Source organism: Desmodus rotundus, chromosome 6 (genome assembly GCF_022682495.2).
Source record: "Desmodus rotundus isolate HL8 chromosome 6, HLdesRot8A.1, whole genome shotgun sequence".
Classification (NCBI taxonomy): domain Eukaryota; kingdom Metazoa; phylum Chordata; class Mammalia; order Chiroptera; family Phyllostomidae; genus Desmodus; species Desmodus rotundus.
In genome coordinates, this window is record NC_071392.1 from 89774441 (window position 1) to 89792528 (window position 18088).

General features: G+C 52.8%; 1 protein-coding gene across 4 annotated transcripts; it reads left to right on the forward strand.

Annotated features, from left to right (window-relative positions):
• Positions 1 to 11742: 11742 nt before the first annotated feature.
• Positions 11743 to 16296, forward strand: GIMAP1 (GTPase, IMAP family member 1). 4 transcript variants are annotated; one of them, XM_045198708.2, is made up of 3 exons: positions 11743 to 11887; positions 13979 to 14037; positions 15066 to 16296. In XM_045198708.2, exons 2-3 carry the CDS (start codon positions 13995 to 13997, stop codon positions 15926 to 15928), a joined length of 906 nt encoding a protein of 301 aa, XP_045054643.2. In that variant the 5' UTR covers positions 11743 to 11887; positions 13979 to 13994; the 3' UTR covers positions 15929 to 16296. The 4 variants fall into 4 exon arrangements, with proteins under 4 accessions (XP_045054643.2, XP_053782800.1, XP_053782801.1 ...); XM_053926825.2 differs by having other exon boundaries at positions 13989 to 14037; XM_053926826.2 differs by having other exon boundaries at positions 11765 to 11887; positions 13934 to 14037.
• Positions 16297 to 18088: the final 1792 nt, after the last annotated feature.

Sequence of the window (18088 nt, forward strand, 5' to 3'; positions counted from 1 at the left end):
CATCAAAAGATTTCAGGATGCCAGTGACAAAGCACCAACCCGCCAGAGGGGCCCCTCTCAGCACAGGGCCCCTCTCAGCCCCACAGGTCACTCCCCATGGGGCTGACCCTGACCTGGCTGCACGGGTATGACTCAGCAGCCCAGCCAGGACCGCATCTCCTGCTCAAACTGTCCCCCCATGGCCCAATCTCAGGTCACTCTCCACAGTCCTTGAGTGAACCCTGTCCTGCCAGAAGCTGCCTTGCATGTTTTCCTGCTGAACTCCTTGCTCTGCAGGTATGATGCTCAGGTGCACTGTCAGTTCCCCAAAGGGAAGAGGGAGGAGGTTGAGAGAATCCACAGATGCTGCAAGGATGGGGCGTGGGTCTTGGATGGGAACAGCATTGAGGCCATTAGCTTCAGAGGAGCCCTTAGAACACGGCAGCCCACACTGATCCCGACACACGGGAGATCTCCCTCTAAGAGACTTGGGAGAGAGGAAGGGTTGTCTCACCTCTCTCCTGGCTGATCACGTGGCCATGCTCATCATGAGGGGCTCCTGTCCACTCCCAGCTCTGCCATGAGCTGCCTGTCCCCCTGCTGCTGGCTCCCACTTGCAACTCCTGAAGTTGCTCCCCCCACTCCCCGGATGCTGCTCCTTCCACACCGTCAGAGCAAGGACGTGAGTGTGGGGAAAGCCACAGCTCCTTCCGACCACTCCCCTTTATTCTTTCCCCCTTTTTATTATTTATACCACATGTACACACAAGTGAGGTATATGAATTTTTCAAAGGTTGGGGTTAGGAAAAAGCATTTATTTCTTCACGTTTTATCAGGGTCCACCTTGTGGAGCTCTGGTCGTTTTCTGCTGCTGTGATCCAGACAAAGTCAGTGCTCAAACCTACTACGGCATCGCAGGAGTAACACCGGGAGGCGACAGGAACGGCCGCTCACACCGTCCAGGCTCCTCCAGGAATGAATATCAGCCTTGCTGTGTCGGTTGCCGCCATAACAAGGTACCGACAACCTAGTGGCCTAGGACAAAATGAACACATTCTCTTACAGCTTTGGAGGGCAAGAGCCTCAAATGAGTCTTACAGAGATCAAATGATAAAAGGTATCATCAGGGCTGGTCTCTCTGGAGGCTCCAGGGGAGCGTCCATCTCAAGTCTCCCGCTTGTAGCAGCTGCCAGAGCTCCTTGGCCCGTGACGGCATCACTGCAGTCTGCGCTGCCGCCGTCGCTTCCTCCTCACATCGTCCTGCCTCCTCGTCTCAGGGCCTTGGTGGTTCCGGGTAGGACCCACTCAGAGAGTCCCGGTAATCTCCCCGTCGCCCCATCATGAATGAACCTCATCTGCAAAGAGCCTTTAGCAATGAGGTAACAGTCACAGGCTCTGGGGACATGGCTTTCTTGGGGGTGGGCAAGTCAACCTCTCTCCAGCTCACCTTTTGATAGTAAAATGAGGAATTTACTAGAGAGCACACTGACGGCCGTGGGAGGTCATGGGAGAGCTGGGTGGGGGCTTGGGTGGAGGGGTTGCACATAAAAGAAGGAAAAACTCAGGAACACAGACAACAGTGTGGTGACTGCCCAGGGGGTGGGGTGGGGGAGGGGGAGGAGCATAGGGGGGTTAAGTGGTGATGGACGGACACCTAACGTGGGCGGCGATCTCACAATACAGGGTACAGATGATGAATAGTGGAAGTGTACACCTGATACTTGCATCGTTCTGTTTCCCAAGGTCACCGCCAATCAAGTTAATAAAGGGGACAGGGATAATAATAAAATGAGTAAAATGGAGTATTTCCTTCATTGGGTTGGGTCGATACCAGGAAGTGGGCACTGCTGTAAACAATACCTACCCTGTGGCAGTGGCTGTGGACTTTGGCAGGGACCAGAGCTGGAGGAACTCCAAGGCTCATGGGAGCAAAGGCGGACGTTGCCTTGGAGGGGCTTTGCTGGGCATCTGAATGTTAAACACCAGACCTCAGACCAGAGTGAGGACCCTGTCCATGGACTCCAGAGGAAAGGGAGAAGGGTTCCAGAGCCGGGGAGACTCGGGGAGTCATGTCTGCTGCTGGGTGGATGGAAGAGCTTGTAAGGGATGCACTGGAGTGTTCAGCTGAGGGGTGTCCAAGCTCAGTGTGGGGGTGCTGCCTGGTTTCTCCTTGTCAGGTGTGGAAGGCAAGACGTCCGATCCTTGCAGCCCCCAGTCAAGGACCCCCAAAGGGCTGCCAGCTGCCCCAGGAAGCTGGGCACCAGCCGGGAAGGACCCTCCGTGGAGTCTTCAGAGCGAGCGGGGCGCGGCTGATCTTTTCATGTTGGACTCCTAGGCCTGTGGGACCAGAAGTTTCTGCAGCTTTCAGGGACACAGCATGTGGGACGGGGTTTCAGCCGCCCTCAGAATCTCATACGCTTTCCCCCTTTCCTCCCCATTTTTCCTGCCTCCTCGTGTTCCATCCTCAGCACAACCCAGGACCCCCTCTCTGCATGAGAGCGCAGTGACCCCAGGGCATCCTTCCCAGCAGCACCCACATGCCTGGCACAGGAGGACACGGGACCCGGGCACCAGGAACTGCTGGTTTTCTCGGAAAGGCCGTGAACTCTGCCTGACCCTGTGCTCGGGTCAGTCTCCTGCCCAGACTGCCCAGACTGCCCAGACCCAGGGGCACTGGACCACAACCTCTTTACTGCCTCCCTTTCTGTTCTCAGGCCCCCTACTAAGAAGTTCGTGGTTGGCCTCAGTTTGTACAACACGAAAACAAAACCAAAAATAGTTTTGTTTTGAGTCAGAGGACGTGAGTGGCTCCTGAACCCTTCAGTGCACGGGCCGTCAGCCAGGCTGCTGGGGGCTCAGCAGGTCCTGAGATGCCCTCTGCGTGACAGCAGCTCCAGGCCCACCGGCCTGAAGGAGGAGTCGGACAAAATCCCACAGACACAGACCACAGCGGGGCGCTCACCAGGGGGAAGCAGGGAGCGGTAAAGGGCAAAGGGGGTCCAATGTGTGGTGACGGAAGGAGAGCTGACTGGGGGTGGGGGGCGCACAGTGCAATACACAGATGATGTGTCAGAGAGTCGTACACTGGAAGTCTGTATAGTATTATTAACCACTGTCACCCCAATAAGTTTAATTTTATAAAAAGAGTAAAGAGTTTTACCTGAAACATAGAGGAGGGCCCTATCCCTTACAAAATAAGACAACGCGAGCTTTCGTGCATTGAAATATACAGGAGACACCCGCCTCAGCTGACAGCACAGGGTGACCAACGTGTGTGACAACGTGTCCCCCTTCCCTTAGCCCAGTGACATTTGTTTTTTTCCCCGGGGTCAGAGCCACCTGCCCTATTAGCACATCAGCGCAGGTGTCTGCCACTAACCTGTGACCTGCAGTCAGGACAGGTGAGAGGCTCTGACCAGCCACTCTCAGGATCTGTGGCTTTGGGCACAACCACGCCCCTCTGAGGCCCGGTGTCTCCACAGATGGAAGACAGGGAGTGTCGGATTCCTCAGTCCCATGCTTCCCAGTCAGTGACATCACACGACAATGTCTGGGCCCTGCCCCATGAGGACAAGGGCCCAGACCCTCCCAGGGGCACGAATCGTGAGCCCTGGCCGCACACCCTCACTTCTTCTCAGGTGGCGGGTGGTTGTAGTCATAAACCTGTGACAACAAACGGGGTCCTCCAAGGAGGCCCAGGTGGAGGGACCCGTCCTGGGACTCTCGGCCTCAGCGGTCTGGTGTGAGGGAGCAGTATTACTATGGGCCCCCTTCTCCCATGCTTTGAGTCCCCAGGGTCATCAGAGGGAGGGAGAGTCACAGACAGTGACAGGTGTCAGTCATGTCCATTCACCACTTGGCACCAGCAGCCAAGAAAGGGAGAAGCGGGGACACAGGTGAGCTTCCCCAAGTTGCTGCCACTCTCAGCCTGGGCTCAGCTGCCTTCCTCTCTCATCGGCCCAGGCTGTGCGTCCCCTCCCACCGGCACCCACATGTCTGTGTGCACCCGGCCTGAACCTCCCCATCCCGTGATACCAGGGGCAGAGCGACACGCTGCTTAGAACAGGCACGGGGGAGAATTCAGAGGCTGCCCGATCCACCTGGTAGCATCAGGCACTCGCCCTCTTTCCGGGATTTTCAGTGGTTTGCACAATTTCTGCTGTTATCTACATTTCTTTCCATTTATTTTGACATCTTTTGTTCCTTCAATTCCAGCCTATCATAAACAGATTTTATTTTTCTGAAATTGTTAGTTATTGATTTGAGAGGGGGAGAAACATTTTCCTGTTGTTCCACTTACTGATGCATCATTGGTTGACTCTTGTATGTGCCCTGACCTGGGATTGAACCCACAACCTTGGCATATCTTGGTGACACTCTAACCAACTGAGCTACCCAGCCAGGTCCAAAGAGTATTTCTTAAGTGCTTTATTACTAATGACAAATGCTATAAGTACAAGTGTATCAAGGAAAAAAGGGACAATTTTAATGTGTATCTCAGCATATAGCACAAAAAGGTTTTTTTCTTTCTCATAATCCCCTCTATTTCAGAGAAACGAGCTACAGGATGACTGGTTGTGAATTGACTTGTGCACAGGAAAGCGTCCATCCTGCCTCAGCCGCAGCCCTTTCCTGCCTCACGTCCTCCTGCTGCTGTTTGACCTGTCACTTAGAGTTGTGGTCACAGCACAGGCTAGAGAGGCTCAGTGACAGAGCTTGTGCCTATATTTGTACCTGTGGTAAGTTCAGAGGGGTGAGAGCCAACAGGCTAGGTCAAAAACACCCTCCTCCCTGCGGACACCACACTGACCTGTGCTCGGGACCCTCCCGGGCCCTCCCAGGCTGCAGCCGCCTGAGGATGGGGCACTGGAGTGTCCCTGGGGAGTTTTCCCGGGAGTCTCCCACCCACACCGGGTCCTCGTGCGGAGCGGGCACGACCCCGAGCACTTGAACTCTGACGGGAGCCCGACAGCCCGACAGCCTGCCCTCTGCTCCACGTTGGAGCAGGCGCTCCCGGGCGTTGCTGCCTTTCATCCTCCAACAACAAAGCTCTCAGAGCTAAGTGGTGAATAAGCAGCTGAGCAGCCTCACGTTTTCTAATGTTGATGGTCACGAAGCAACATCACTTGAAAATTATAATGAAGCACCCGTGTCTGAGCTGTGCCGGACCACAAAGGACTCTGTGGAAACAAAGGAGACACCAGCACGTGACCGAGCCTCTGCAGGCCTAACGTCTGCATCCGGTGGAAAGCCAAGGACTCAAGATGAGGATGGCAACCTGGAGGACAACGGCAGCTGCCCCCAAGGTCCCCACCTAGCAATATTTCATTCAATGCCACGAGGGACAACAAAAAGGGGAAGCCAAGCCACACCAAATCCCTGCACTCAGCAGAAGGACAGTGAGGGGGCCTGCGCGGTGCCACTTTAGTCTGAAACCACCGACGGGGCTTCCTCTGCCGGAGGGCACCTGCGGCACCTGCAGACTCCCTACCGGTGGGACAACCATAGCTGGCGACGTTTTCGGTTAAAGTCTCTAAACGTTGCCCTAAGTTTATACAGTTAATGAAAAATCGTTTTTTTGTTTTGTTTTGTTTTGTTTAATGTATTGAACCTTATTACAAGGAGTGAGAGCGTGCATGGTACCCGCGCCATGACTTTCTTCCTCCCTCCCCAGCACACCTTCAGCTCAGCTGGAGGGAAACTCCATTCTGGGCAGATGTGGCTGAGCAGGCGGGGCCCCTCTCCCCTGAGTTCCTGCGGAGCATGGTCCCTCGCCAACAGGGGTGAGGGGCGGCGTTTCTCACCCCTGCCAATCTGAGCTGCAGGACTAGTCCGGGAGTGCAGCCAGCAGCTCTCTACTTCTCTGTTCACAGCTCATAGGCTCTATCCAGGCCCAACAGGCCAAGAATCCGGGGACCCCGGCTGCCCACACCCCAGCTCCTGTGTCCGATGGAGGGTCCGTGGTGGGGGGGGCGAGGTGAGAGACCAGAGGCTGCCATCCTCTGCACCGGGCCCAAGCTGTGCCTCCGAGGTTTTCCCAAGAGGAAAGCAAGCCCATCTTTAAAGGGAACTCCAAAGAAAGCCTCAAAGGATTATTGGAGCAGAGTATGGGAAGTTCAAAGCGTACTCTTGAAAACTGGGAAGATTTTCATGGCAAGTAACTCAAGGAGACTGATAACCCATGAGAGCTACAGGAGAAACCACAGGCCGGCAAGCCTCCTGGAGACCACCAGGAAAAGAGATGGGAACAAAGGGCCCTTCCGGGTCAGAGAAAACCTGAAAGACTGGCAAAAAACACCCCAGCGAAGGAAACCATGTTTAATTAGATCGGACTGTGGAGACATGTAACCCAGAGGCATGTTGTCTGAAACCAGGGACAGGTCAGACAGACATTGTAGGCCTAGCAGCTGGGTGTCAAACCGAGAGACAGAGATTAACCAAGAGATTAAGGAAGAGACAGTATGAGAGAGCAACAGCCAAAACCATTGTCATCCCAGGTGACATCCCAAGGCTGCCCCTGCTGAGGAGCCACATCAGAGGCCTCACATTGTAGGGGACATAGATGTCATCGGAAGAGTCTAGCCAAGTCCCTAAACGACGTGCAAATAATAGCAAGTTGAGCCTTAGAAAAGCAGAGGGAAGTCACTATTTAAAGTTGTGCACTGCATTATTTAAAAGACCCAGTTTCTAATGCGAACTACAAAACATAGAGAGAAAATTCTGAGCCATCTGAACAAAATTCAGGCAACAGAAACTACCCATGCGAAGGCCTAGATATTGGATTGGAGGCGGGGCTTCAGAGCAGCAATTATAAATATGTTTAAAGAACTGACGAAAATCACACCTAAACAAATAAAGGAAGCTACGATGGCAACATGTCTTCAAATAGACAATGTCAATAAAGAGAGAGAAATTATTTCCTAAGAACAAATGTGGCAGGTAAGAAGTGTAACTGAAGAGAAGGGTTTTGCTAGAGGGCTTCAATGATAGGTTTGAACCAGCACACAGAATCAGTGAATGGTGACAAGTAACAGAAGTCAAGGGGAAACAGGCAATTCAACAATAATAATTGTAGACTTCAACACCCCATTTTCAATAACGCATGGAGCGACTGATCCCACGGTCAACAAACAAAGACACGATGTGACCGACTAGGTCCAACACGAGACCACCCCGCCCAGCAAGAGCTAAATATGCACCCTTTCCAAGTGCACAGGGAGCACGCTCCCTAAACAGACCGCGTGTGAGGCCACAAAATGAGCCTCAGTAAGTCGAAGGGGCTCCGAATCACACAGAGTCCATTCTCCAGCCAAAATGAAGTAAAATTAGCAATCGATCATAGAAAAATATTGGAAGAATTCAATAATAAATGGATTTTTAATAACATAATTCTAAATAACCAATGAATCAAAGGAAATCATAAATATTTGAGATGAATAAAAATGAAAGAGCAACACAGGAAAACCGATGAGGGGTAGCTAAAACAACACTTGGAGGACAGTTTATAGATGGAAACACGCATGTAGCTACATTGAATAGAGAACAACGATCTCAAACCAATAACCTCCTAGTCCACATTAAGGAGAGACTGAGGCAGCAAACTTCACCTAAAGAAATCACAAGAGCAATAGAAGTAAAAAGAGCATGGAAATTCATGAGCTAGAGAACAGAAAGACAGTACAGAAAACCAACAGTCCAAAGCTAGGTCCTTTGGGAATATCATAAACAATTTTATTTTATACCCCTCAAATTAGGTAGCACAGACGAAATGGAAAAATTCATAAACTACCAAAATTGACTCAAGGAAAAAATAGAACATCTAAACAGACCTATAATACATAAAAAGATTAAATTATTAATTTCTTGGTAGGTAATAAAAAATATTACCTACCAAGAAAAACCCAGGCCCAGGTGGCTTCCCTGATGACATATAACTACAGATAATATATCTCCTATGATCGTGGATGGAAAAATCTTTAACAAAATACCAAAAAAAGAGCCCAGCAATATGTAAAAAGGCATATACAGCGTGACCAAGGAGAATCTATTGCAAGAGTGCAATCCTGGGTTCACATCCAGAAATCAATCGGTGCAATAAACCATACCGACAGAGTAGAGAAGAAGAATGCATGATAATCTCACTCGATTTAGAAAAAGCACTTGACGAAACTGAACACCTGTTCAAAATAAAAACTCTCAACAATCTAGGAAGAGAGGAAACTTCCGCAACCTGCCGAATGGCATCTATAAAGGCCCCACAGCTGGTACCACACTCAGCGGTGACAGACTGAAAGCTCTCCCGGCAGATCAGGAATAAGACAGACACCTGCTCCGGCCACTCCACTCCCGCTCTGCACGGGAGGGTCCGACGGGGCGATTAGGTGGAAAAGACACTGTTCCAAACGAGAAGGGGTCGGCGTCTGTCAGTCAGTGCACAGGACGCACCACATCAATGATGCAAAATATGAAAGTTACTTCATCATCTCAATTAATGCAGAAAGCGCACTGGACAAAATCGAACATCCTTTCATAATAAAAGCTCTTAACACACTGGATACAAAGAAAATGTACCTCCACGAACAAAGCCCATATATGACCAGCACACAGCTAAGATCATCGAAAGTAAAAAGCCAGAAGCTGCTCCTCCAAGACCAGGAGCAATACGAGGATGACCGCTCTCACCACTTTCATTCGATGTTCTACTGGGAGTCCTGGTCAGAGCGACTGGGCATGAGAAAAATAAAAGGCATCCAAATCAAAAGCAAAAAAGTAAAATGGTCTCTATGTGCACATAACATAATCTTATATAGAGAAAATCCTAAAGAATCCACACACAAAAAACCAACTGTGAGAGATAATAAGCAAATTCAGTAAATTTGCAGGACACAAAATCAATACACAAATACAAAAAATCAGTTGCATTTTCACACACAAATAATGATTTATCAGAAAGAGAAATTAAGAAAATAATCCCACGTACAATAACATCATAAAAAATAATATACCAAGGAGTAAATTTAACCAAGGAGTTGAAAGACCTGTGTATTGAAAACTATTAGATATTGCTAAAAGAAATTGAAGAAGACACAAGTAAATGGAAGGCTATTTTGTGCTTATGGATTGGGAGAATTAATATTTTTCAAATGTCCATACGACTCAGAACAATCTACAGATTCACCACAATTCCTGTCAAAATTTCAATGGCATTTTCTACAGAAATAGAAAAAAAAATCCTAAAATTTTTATAGAAACACAAAAGATCCTGAATAGCCAAAGCAGTCTTAAGAAAGAATAAGAAAGCTGGAGGTATCACATATCCTGGTTTCAAACTATATTACAAAGCTATACTAATCAAAACAGTATGGTATTGTCACAAAAACAGACACATACGTCAATGGGGGGAAAAACAGAGACCCCAGAAATTGATGATCAATTAATTTACAACATATGAGTCGAGAACATTCAATGGGAAAAGGAGAGTCTCTTCGGTGAATGGTGCTGGGAAATGGGACAACCACGTGACAAAGAAGGAAGTTGGACTCCAGTCTGACACCATACACAAAAATCAACTCCAATGGACTAAGGTCTGGACATATGACCTCAAACTACAAACCTCCTAAAAGAAATCAAAGGGTGTCAGCTCCTTGATATCAGTCTTGGTCATTATTGTTTGGATTTGACCCCAAAAGCAAAGAAACAGAAGCAAAAATAAGTAAGTGGGACAACACCAAATTAATAAGCTTCTGCAGAGAAAAGGAAACCACCCACACAATGAAAAGGCAATCTACAGAATGGCAGAAAATATTTGCCAGGCATGTATCTGATCAGGAGTTAACATGCAAAATATATGGGGAATCCATATAACTCAGTAGCAAAAACCAAACAATCCCTCTTTTAAAAATGGGCAGACAGACTGAATAGACATATTTTTTAAAAAGACATGTAAATGGCCAACAGAAAACGGTGCCTGACATCACTAATTGTCAGGGAAATGCAAATTAAAACAACGAGACACAGCCTCATGCCTGTTAGAATGCCTAGTGTCAAACACACAAGAAATAACAAGTGATGGTGAGGACGTGGACGGAAGGGAACCTTTGTGCCCTGGCGGTGGGAATGCAAAGTGCTGCAGCCACTCTGGAAAACAGCATGGGGAGTCACCAAAAACTGAAAACAGCAGCACATGGTCCACACGGACACCATCCACAGGGAATGGGAACAGGGTCCCAAGGAGACGTGGGCACCTCCGTGCTCACTGCAGCGTCCCTCACAGTAGCCGAGGTGTGGGAACCGCCTCAGGCCCTGCGTAGGGGCGAATGGATGAAGGCCACGCGAGCGGTCCGAGGGACAGAGCGTGCAGGAGGGGGCGTAAGTGGGTTTACGGAGGTGAGTACAAAACAGTAATTAATAAATAATGATACCAGATTAACCTCTGTTTTGCCCACTCGCCTGCCTTTACCCATCCGTGTGTGAGTGTGAGTGAGTGTGTGTGTGTGTGTGTGCGCGTTCCGCCAGGAGAATGAGACGGACATCTTTCCACTTGCAGACCGACCTGGCAGGCATTTGTAAGTGAAGTTAGTCCGACAGGGTAATAAACACTGTGTGACATCACTTTCAAAGCGGAATTTAAAAAACCCAAACTCTCAGAGACGAGAGCAGCCTGGCCATTAGCAGGGGCAGGCTGGTGGGGAATGGGGAGGCGGTGGTCAGACCTCACAACGGCCACTTAGTGATGAGTTCTGGGGACCAAATACGCCACACGGTGACTGGAGTAAATGACACTGTGCTATATGTCTCTGAAAGTCGCTAAGAGAGATCTTCAGTGTTGTCACCACAGAACAGAAACGGGAATCACTGGATGTGGTGCAGGCGTCAGCACCCCAACGAAGGCTATGGGGGTGAGCGTCTTTGCCCACATGTAAATGTATCCAATCAACATGTTTTATGCTTTAAACTCACACAGTGTTGCACACCAATTACATCTCAGTAGAATTGATGGGAGTAGGGGGAACAGTACGTGGAGTTCAGTGGACCTTGGGTTCTTCACTAGAGATGGTGAGCTGGCAAAAATGGGCCGAAATTGGACCCCAGCACATGAGCTTCAGATGAAGTCAAACCCCTCACTGTCTATGGGCAGTGTCACCTCCAGGGAGTCTAAGTGAGTCAGGGCCTGTCACATCTTGTCCCTGACCCGCCCAGGCCCAGTTCCCACACCCTCATAGCCCTGGGGCAGCCTCCCTCCCTCTACACCAAACCTGTGTGTTTCCTCACCCTCCTCAGGTCTCCTGGCCCCCTGGCGGGAGACACCTGCAGAGGGGAGAGGCTGGAGGGCTCTGAGTGAGGGTGCTCCTCCTCCCCCTGCGGGCCTGTGCTGGGTATTCGGGAAACGCCTTCCTTTCCATGGAGAATGCAGAGACCCTGCCCAGGGCGTTCCTGGCAGACAGGGTCGTCTTGGTGGCCCCGGCCCAAGGAAGGAGGCTCTCAAGAGGGCATTTTATAGGAAAATGCCTAGCAAGCAAAAGGAGCTAAGACTCGTGGTCAAGGCTAGAAGTGAATACAGGCCTCAGAACCTTACATGCTCTTGTCCCCTGAGGTTACAGCCCCTGGGGGGACAAGCTGTTGGTGTCACAGGGACTTTCAGGGAACACCACCATGGACCTCAGCATAATTTCCCAGTGGAAACTCAGCATCCCCACTCGCTCAGTAAGGAGTGTTCCTGTCTCTTTAAGTTGTAATCCCAGGCCCCGCCCCCACCCCACCCCACCCCACCCCTGGCTTCCTGCTCTCTGAGGCCTGAGGGGCAGGACGGTGCCCCTGGTACCCTGAGGAACAGCCTGCTGCACTCAAACCAGAGGACAGCCGTTGGTTGGTCCGGGGCCTCTTGGACTGTGGCCTCTCTGCAGGAAAGGTGAGCCAGGCAGGGGAAGGGAGCCCCAGGGGAGGAGGGCTGTGAGGATGGGGAAGAATGCAGTGTGGGCAGGAAGCTCCCTGAAAGAGTGCCTCTGGGCCAGAAGGTGGCGGGAAGGGACACGGGACCTGGAAGGAGACATTCAGGAAGCCCTGAGTCCCACACAGAGCAGATTATGGCCGCAGCTCTCCCAGCCCCGATGCCCGCAGGACAAACCCTCTCCCAGGGGCTCCCCGCACAGGAGGGGGGGTCGTCCCGCTCCCCTGCAGGGACCAGATCTCCCTTTAGACGGTAGCAGACTCTCCCCACCTGCATATTCGCACAGGCAAGAGATTTCTGAGGACGAGGAAGCAAGTCTGACCCGAGAACAAGAGACAAAGTGACAAATCTGTGGGAACCTGGGCTGAACCGCCCCAAACACCCCACTCTGCCCGAGTTGTCCACAGAGGGTCTTGGAGGTGGCGGCCAAGGTTGGGAACATGGTCTTTGCACACTTGTCATACCTCTGCCCTTAGACCCTGCTCCCAACCCCAGCTGAGTGCCAGGGTGCATGGGCAGCCGAGCCCCTGAGCTCCCCCCTCTCCCGGCAGGACGAGGGGCTGGACCGGGGACACGGATCCAGAGACTCAGGTCCAGGCTGAGTGCCTCGCAATCACCGGCGGGCGGGGGCGCGGGGCTGCTTATGTTCTGAAAGAACGGTCATGTGCACCAAAACCCCTGAGAGATACACCTTCCCTAGAGTCCCCTCGATAACGCCCAAAGACGGGGGGTCAGAAGCCCTGGACTCGGTGCATAAACCAGCCCCTCGGAGGTCTGAGATACAGGGCCCTGCGTGTTTTCAGGTCGCCAAGGACCGCGTGGGTCCTGTAGCCCAGAGGTCAGCTCTCTGGAACGGCAGAGAACTTTCCAAATCCCACCCCAGACTGTGTGGGAAGTTCTGAAGGGCCCACCCCCGGATCCTGGGAGGTCCCTGTACCTTCTCTTCTCCATCTGGGACCAAGACTCTTTGCTTTCACAAAATTCCTGGTCTTTGCTCTGAATCTGTGGCTCCTTGTCCAGTTCTGCTCTGCTGCCACCCAGGGGAGCATGTTGCCTCATAAGGGGGGTTGGGGGGCTACGGGTATGAATGGTAGTGTAGACTTGGAGGGGGAGGGGAGCCGTGTTCCTGCAGAAACGCCAAAGCCTTTGGATGGAGGACCGGGCCAGCCGGTCGTCAGAGTCCTTTCCCCAGAGACAAGGTATTCAGCCCGTCTCCCACTTGGCTTTTCCTTATGTGGTGCCACCAGGTGGAATTAGACATGGACAGTGCAGCTGGAATAGGACTCAGACAGGGTGTGGGGGAGGCTGAAAGGTGGCTGGGAAGGGCCTGACATCTGCTGGGGTGGGGGGGCAGCCCAGTGAGGGGCTCACTGTCCTGAGGCTGGAGAGGAGACTGAGGACAGAGGGTGCGCAGTGCTCGGGGACTCAGTGATCACAGAACGTTCCATCGCATTAATGATGGAACCACCTGACTTGGAGAAGCGGCACCTTTGGGGGCAGGACAGCAGGAGTCGGGGGGCGGGGGGGGGGGGGGGGAGTGGCCCAGGCTCTCAGACACACCGACACAGGACGAGGGTTTGGCTTCCTGAGAGCAGAGTCACAGGCTCTCCAGGTCACCTGGGACAAACAATTCTTTTCCAGTTTCCAAACCCCAAATTCCAATTCCCGTCCTGTGTGTCTCCCAGCCAACCCCTCGGTCACTGAGCCTCTTTAGTGTTCTCGCAGTTTCCCAAAGACTCCTGGGAAAAGATAGTATTGGTCCCAGCTTTGGTCCCTGACACAGAACTTCCTGGGAGAAACTAGCATCTGAAGCTTGGTCACTGACCTGAGTGACTGTCACAACCTCCCCTCGGCCGTTTGCCTTTGACGCCCCGAACAGACAGACTGAGCTCAGCAAACCTCTCCCAGCGTCAGCTCGCCCCTGCCGGGGCCCTTCCAGTATTCCTCCCTCAGGCCCCATGTTCAGGAGAGGCAGGGACCATGACTCTGTCGCTGTGCTGTCAGCAGCTCTTTGGAGGCAGTCGCACTATTTTAATGAACAAACTGTTTGAGACTCTTCCAGCTGAGCATGGGAGGACGGAGGATGGCACGAGATGAGGAAAACGCCTACGGTAAGAGCACGTCTCACACTGCGAACTTGCCCCCAGGTGTGAGCTCTGGGTGATGATGGAAATGGGCCACCTCAGGGCTGAACAGACAGGCCCTAAAGGGTGCCCTGAGGGGTTGGGGGCGACACAGCCTGCGTCCTGAGACGTGCATTGTAGCTGCGTCCCTGCCCCCTGCACAGCTGGGAGGTACTAACTTCTTTCACTGGCCTGCCCGCCCCCTCCCGTTGCCACCGTGTAAAATGAGGAAAATAAACCCACCCTGACCCCACAGAGGAGGATGGAGAAGGCATCAGTTCCTGCACTAGAGGGGGGTCATGCACCAGGTGGAGTGTTAGAGACCCAGGGTGGAGGGGTAGACAGGTGTCTTATTAGTAGGAAGCAGGGTTCAGAGAGAGGGATGGGGAGAGAGGGAGAGAAGGAGAAAGGAAAGAAGTGATGTCATCTAACCCCCCCCCAACACCCCCAGGCGGAAACAACCCCAAACTATTATTCCCAATTTACACAAAGGGTTAACACTGAGATTAAGCAACTTCCAAGGTGGCACAGCCGGCGCATGGCGGGGCTGAGAGTGAAGCCCAGGGTGTCTGGGACTCCACACAGCCCTTCTTGCCCAGGCCCACTGCCCCCTCCTGCCCTCTTTCCTGGGCTGGACCCTGGGGGAGTGTGGCAGAGGCCACCGACGCTGCCCAACAGTGACAGCTCTGCACGGTGGGGACGACCAGGGATAATGCAGGCGAGGGGGTGCCTCGGACTATAAAGGGGCATCCTCTAGAGGAATGCCCACTAGGTGTTGAGCATCTACAGGTGCACCTGGGGAAGCTGAGAGGACAGGGGTGGGTGGTGAAGGTTCCCTGGGGTTGGGACAGGTCTGACCAATGACCTCAGTAAGGGTTTGCTGGGAAAGCAGTTGAAACTCTGTTGTTCTCCTTTGTTACAAGGGCTGGGGGTTGGGGTTGGGGGTGGGGGAACCAGGGAGCCAGGATACCTAGTTGCTTTAGGGTTTGGAAGCTCACAGACCACCTGTCCTCCAGGTTCCGAAGACAGCATGCAGGCCCCACAAGAGAACAAGCTGAGGCTTATCCTGGCGGGGAGGACAGGGGCAGGGAAGAGCGCCACTGGGAACAGCATCCTGGGCCAGAGGCGCTTCTTCTCCAGGCTCGGGGCCACCACGGTGACCAGGACCTGCGAGGTGGGGAGCTGCAGGTGGCGTCGGTGGCACGTGGAAGTCATGGACACCCCGGACCTTTTCAGCTCCCAAGTCCTCAAGACAGACCCAGGGTTCAAGGAGAGGACGCGCTGCTACCTGCTGACGGCGCCGGGACCCCACGCACTGCTCCTGGTGACCCAGCTGGGCCGCTTCACGGCGCAGGACCAGCAGGCCCTGAGCGCGCTCAAGGACCTGTTCGGGGACCGCGTGACGGCGCGCACCGTCGTGCTGTTCACGCGCAAGGAGGACCTGGCGGGGGGCTCGCTGCAGGAGTTCGTGCGCGACACAGACAACCGCGCACTGCGGAGGCTGGTGGCAGAGTGCGGGGGCCGTATTTGCGCCTTCAACAACCGGGCTGTGGGCGAGGAGCAGGAAGCCCAGGTGCAGGAGCTGCTGGAGCTGGTGGAGCGCCTGGCGGGGGACCACTCCGGCGCCCCCTTCACCAACGACGTGTACCGCCTGGCGCAGGCGCTGGCCGGCGCGGACCCGGAGGAGCGGAGGCGCAGGGTGGCGGAGAAACTGGACGGCCGCGCTCGGGGCTGGCGGGGGCGTCGGCTGCTGGTCCGGCTGCGGGCTTGGGTGCCGCCCTGGAAGGTGTGCGCGGCCCTAATGGTGGGCGCCCTCTTCCTCCTGTTCTGCCGGCTGCTCGCCAGACGAGGGCCTGAGCACCAAGTCGGTCCTGAGTGACATACTGGAAACAGGACTTTGACCAGTCAGCTGCCCATCACACTCACCCCTGGTGTCTGTGCCTGCAGGGTCCGCAGGCTTTCCTTGTGTCCCTCACCTGGTAGTAATCTACCAACGACAAAGCCCTACCAGGTCCCTTCTCCCCCCAAAACGTGGCCTGGCCCTCTCTGAGCTCCTTTCTTACTTAAGCCCAATAACTGTTGTAGCTTTGGCCTGGTTTCCACTGACCTCAGGCTGTGTCCCCTGTCACTGAGTCAGCCCCAGTGTCCCCACCGGACCAAGGGCAGGAACCAACACACACCCTCAGTCCATTCCCATTTGTTTCAGTTGACCGTGAATTGAGTGAATAAATGCACTGGACGTTCGCATGGTGTTGTCCGACATCAGTACTTGTGACGTTACTTCATCCGCCTGATGCACGCATTGAACAAAGCTCTGCTCTGTCATCCCGCCACCCCTGCAAAACCACGCTCACACCCAAGTGCAGAAAGACACACACACACAGGAAGAGAAGACCCTGAAGAATTGTCCCTCTGTCACAGCAGGGGACATCTCCTCCTGAGTCGCCATCAGACCCCTTAGCAGCTTCAATGCAGAGGCTGCTAAAGCCCAAGGAAACTTGAACTAGAGACTGGAGTCCCTGGGAGCCACAGAAACCCTAAGGAGAGTCTGCTTCCCCAGAGGACTATTCTCACTGGCTGGCACACTCGTAGGGTGAGGGTGTGTTTTCCAACTCCAGGGTAAAGCCAGAAGAATTCAGAGGGTTGGAAATTTTTATTTCAATCTCATAATAAAGGGCAGACAGGCTTTGGTGGGCTGAGCACTGGTGATGCCGTGGTGGGCAAAGTGTCCGCCCCGCTGTGCCATGCAGATCCGGGAGGCTCAGCTCCGGGTCCAGGTAAAATGAGCCAGGTTAGCCGGGCTCATCTCTGCACCCGCACTTGTTATGTCCCCGGGGTCTCCACCCTCACACACACACTCAAGCTCACTTCTATCCTGCTGGGTCCCTATGGTGTCCTCTGCCCAGTGCTTCACAGACAGAGTAGAGTCCCAGGTCACCGATGCCCTTACATCACGGAAGAGACACGGCAAGGGGAAATAATCTGCAACAGCTGAGCACACAGTGGAGCGAGAGGCCCACAAGCCCCACCTGGAACCACTGCAAACACGAACGGGAATCCAACACTAAGGCCAAGATACGGCACTTCCTCTGCTGCCGAAGTCACTCTGCTTCCAAGGTCGTGCGCAGATCCCAGCGGGGTCCCTGATGCGGAATCTGGATTTTGGTCTTGTCCACTTTTCAGTATCCCTTTTGCAAGGAACAAACAGGAAAAGGCTATACCGTTGTCCCTTTGCTGAGATGGGAGATGGTCACTGATAAACAAATGAGAAGGGAAGAAAAGCAAAGTGCCCAGGGGGAGCAACGAAACACGTGATTCTTGCCCTTTGGTTGGGGAGGGATGGAACCCAGAGGTCCCCCAGGGACAGTGATGGAGTTGCTGGGATGCAGGGAGGAGCCCCCAGGGGTTCCAGGGGGCAGACACACTCCACTATGGATGCAACCCAGGCACGTGAGGGAAGAGAGGGTTTGCTAAGGAAAAGGCAGAGATTGTCAGAGTAGGTTAAAACACAGGACCCAAACAGGCCGCTTTTGTAAAACCCTTTCAAATATTATGGTAGAAACAGGCTGAACATCAAAGATTGGAAGAAATAAATGGTGCAAATGTTAATCAGGCAAAAGGAAGAAGGAGTAGCTATATTGACAGCGAATGAATTAGACTTCAGAACAAAGAACATCACCACGTGCAGAAAGGAACATTGTAGAATGATAAAAAGGCCCCTCCACCAAGAAGACAAAGCAATCCTAAATGTTTCCTCCAAACACAGAGAAGCAAAGTGCGTGAGCAGGAACTGAAACCAAAAGGGGAACTAGACAAATCCCCGATCTCGTATAGAGATTTCACCGCTCTCCCCCAACAATCAGCGGAACAGCTCCATGGAAAATGAGCTGGAGTCTAGAAGGGTCCCTCACACCCTCAATCAACAGGGCTAACTGGTATTTGCGGAAGTTGAAATTTATAGAAGACACATTTTTTCCAGGTACACATGGATCATGTGCCAGAATAAGCTCTGTCCTGGGCCTTGACACAAGTCTCACCA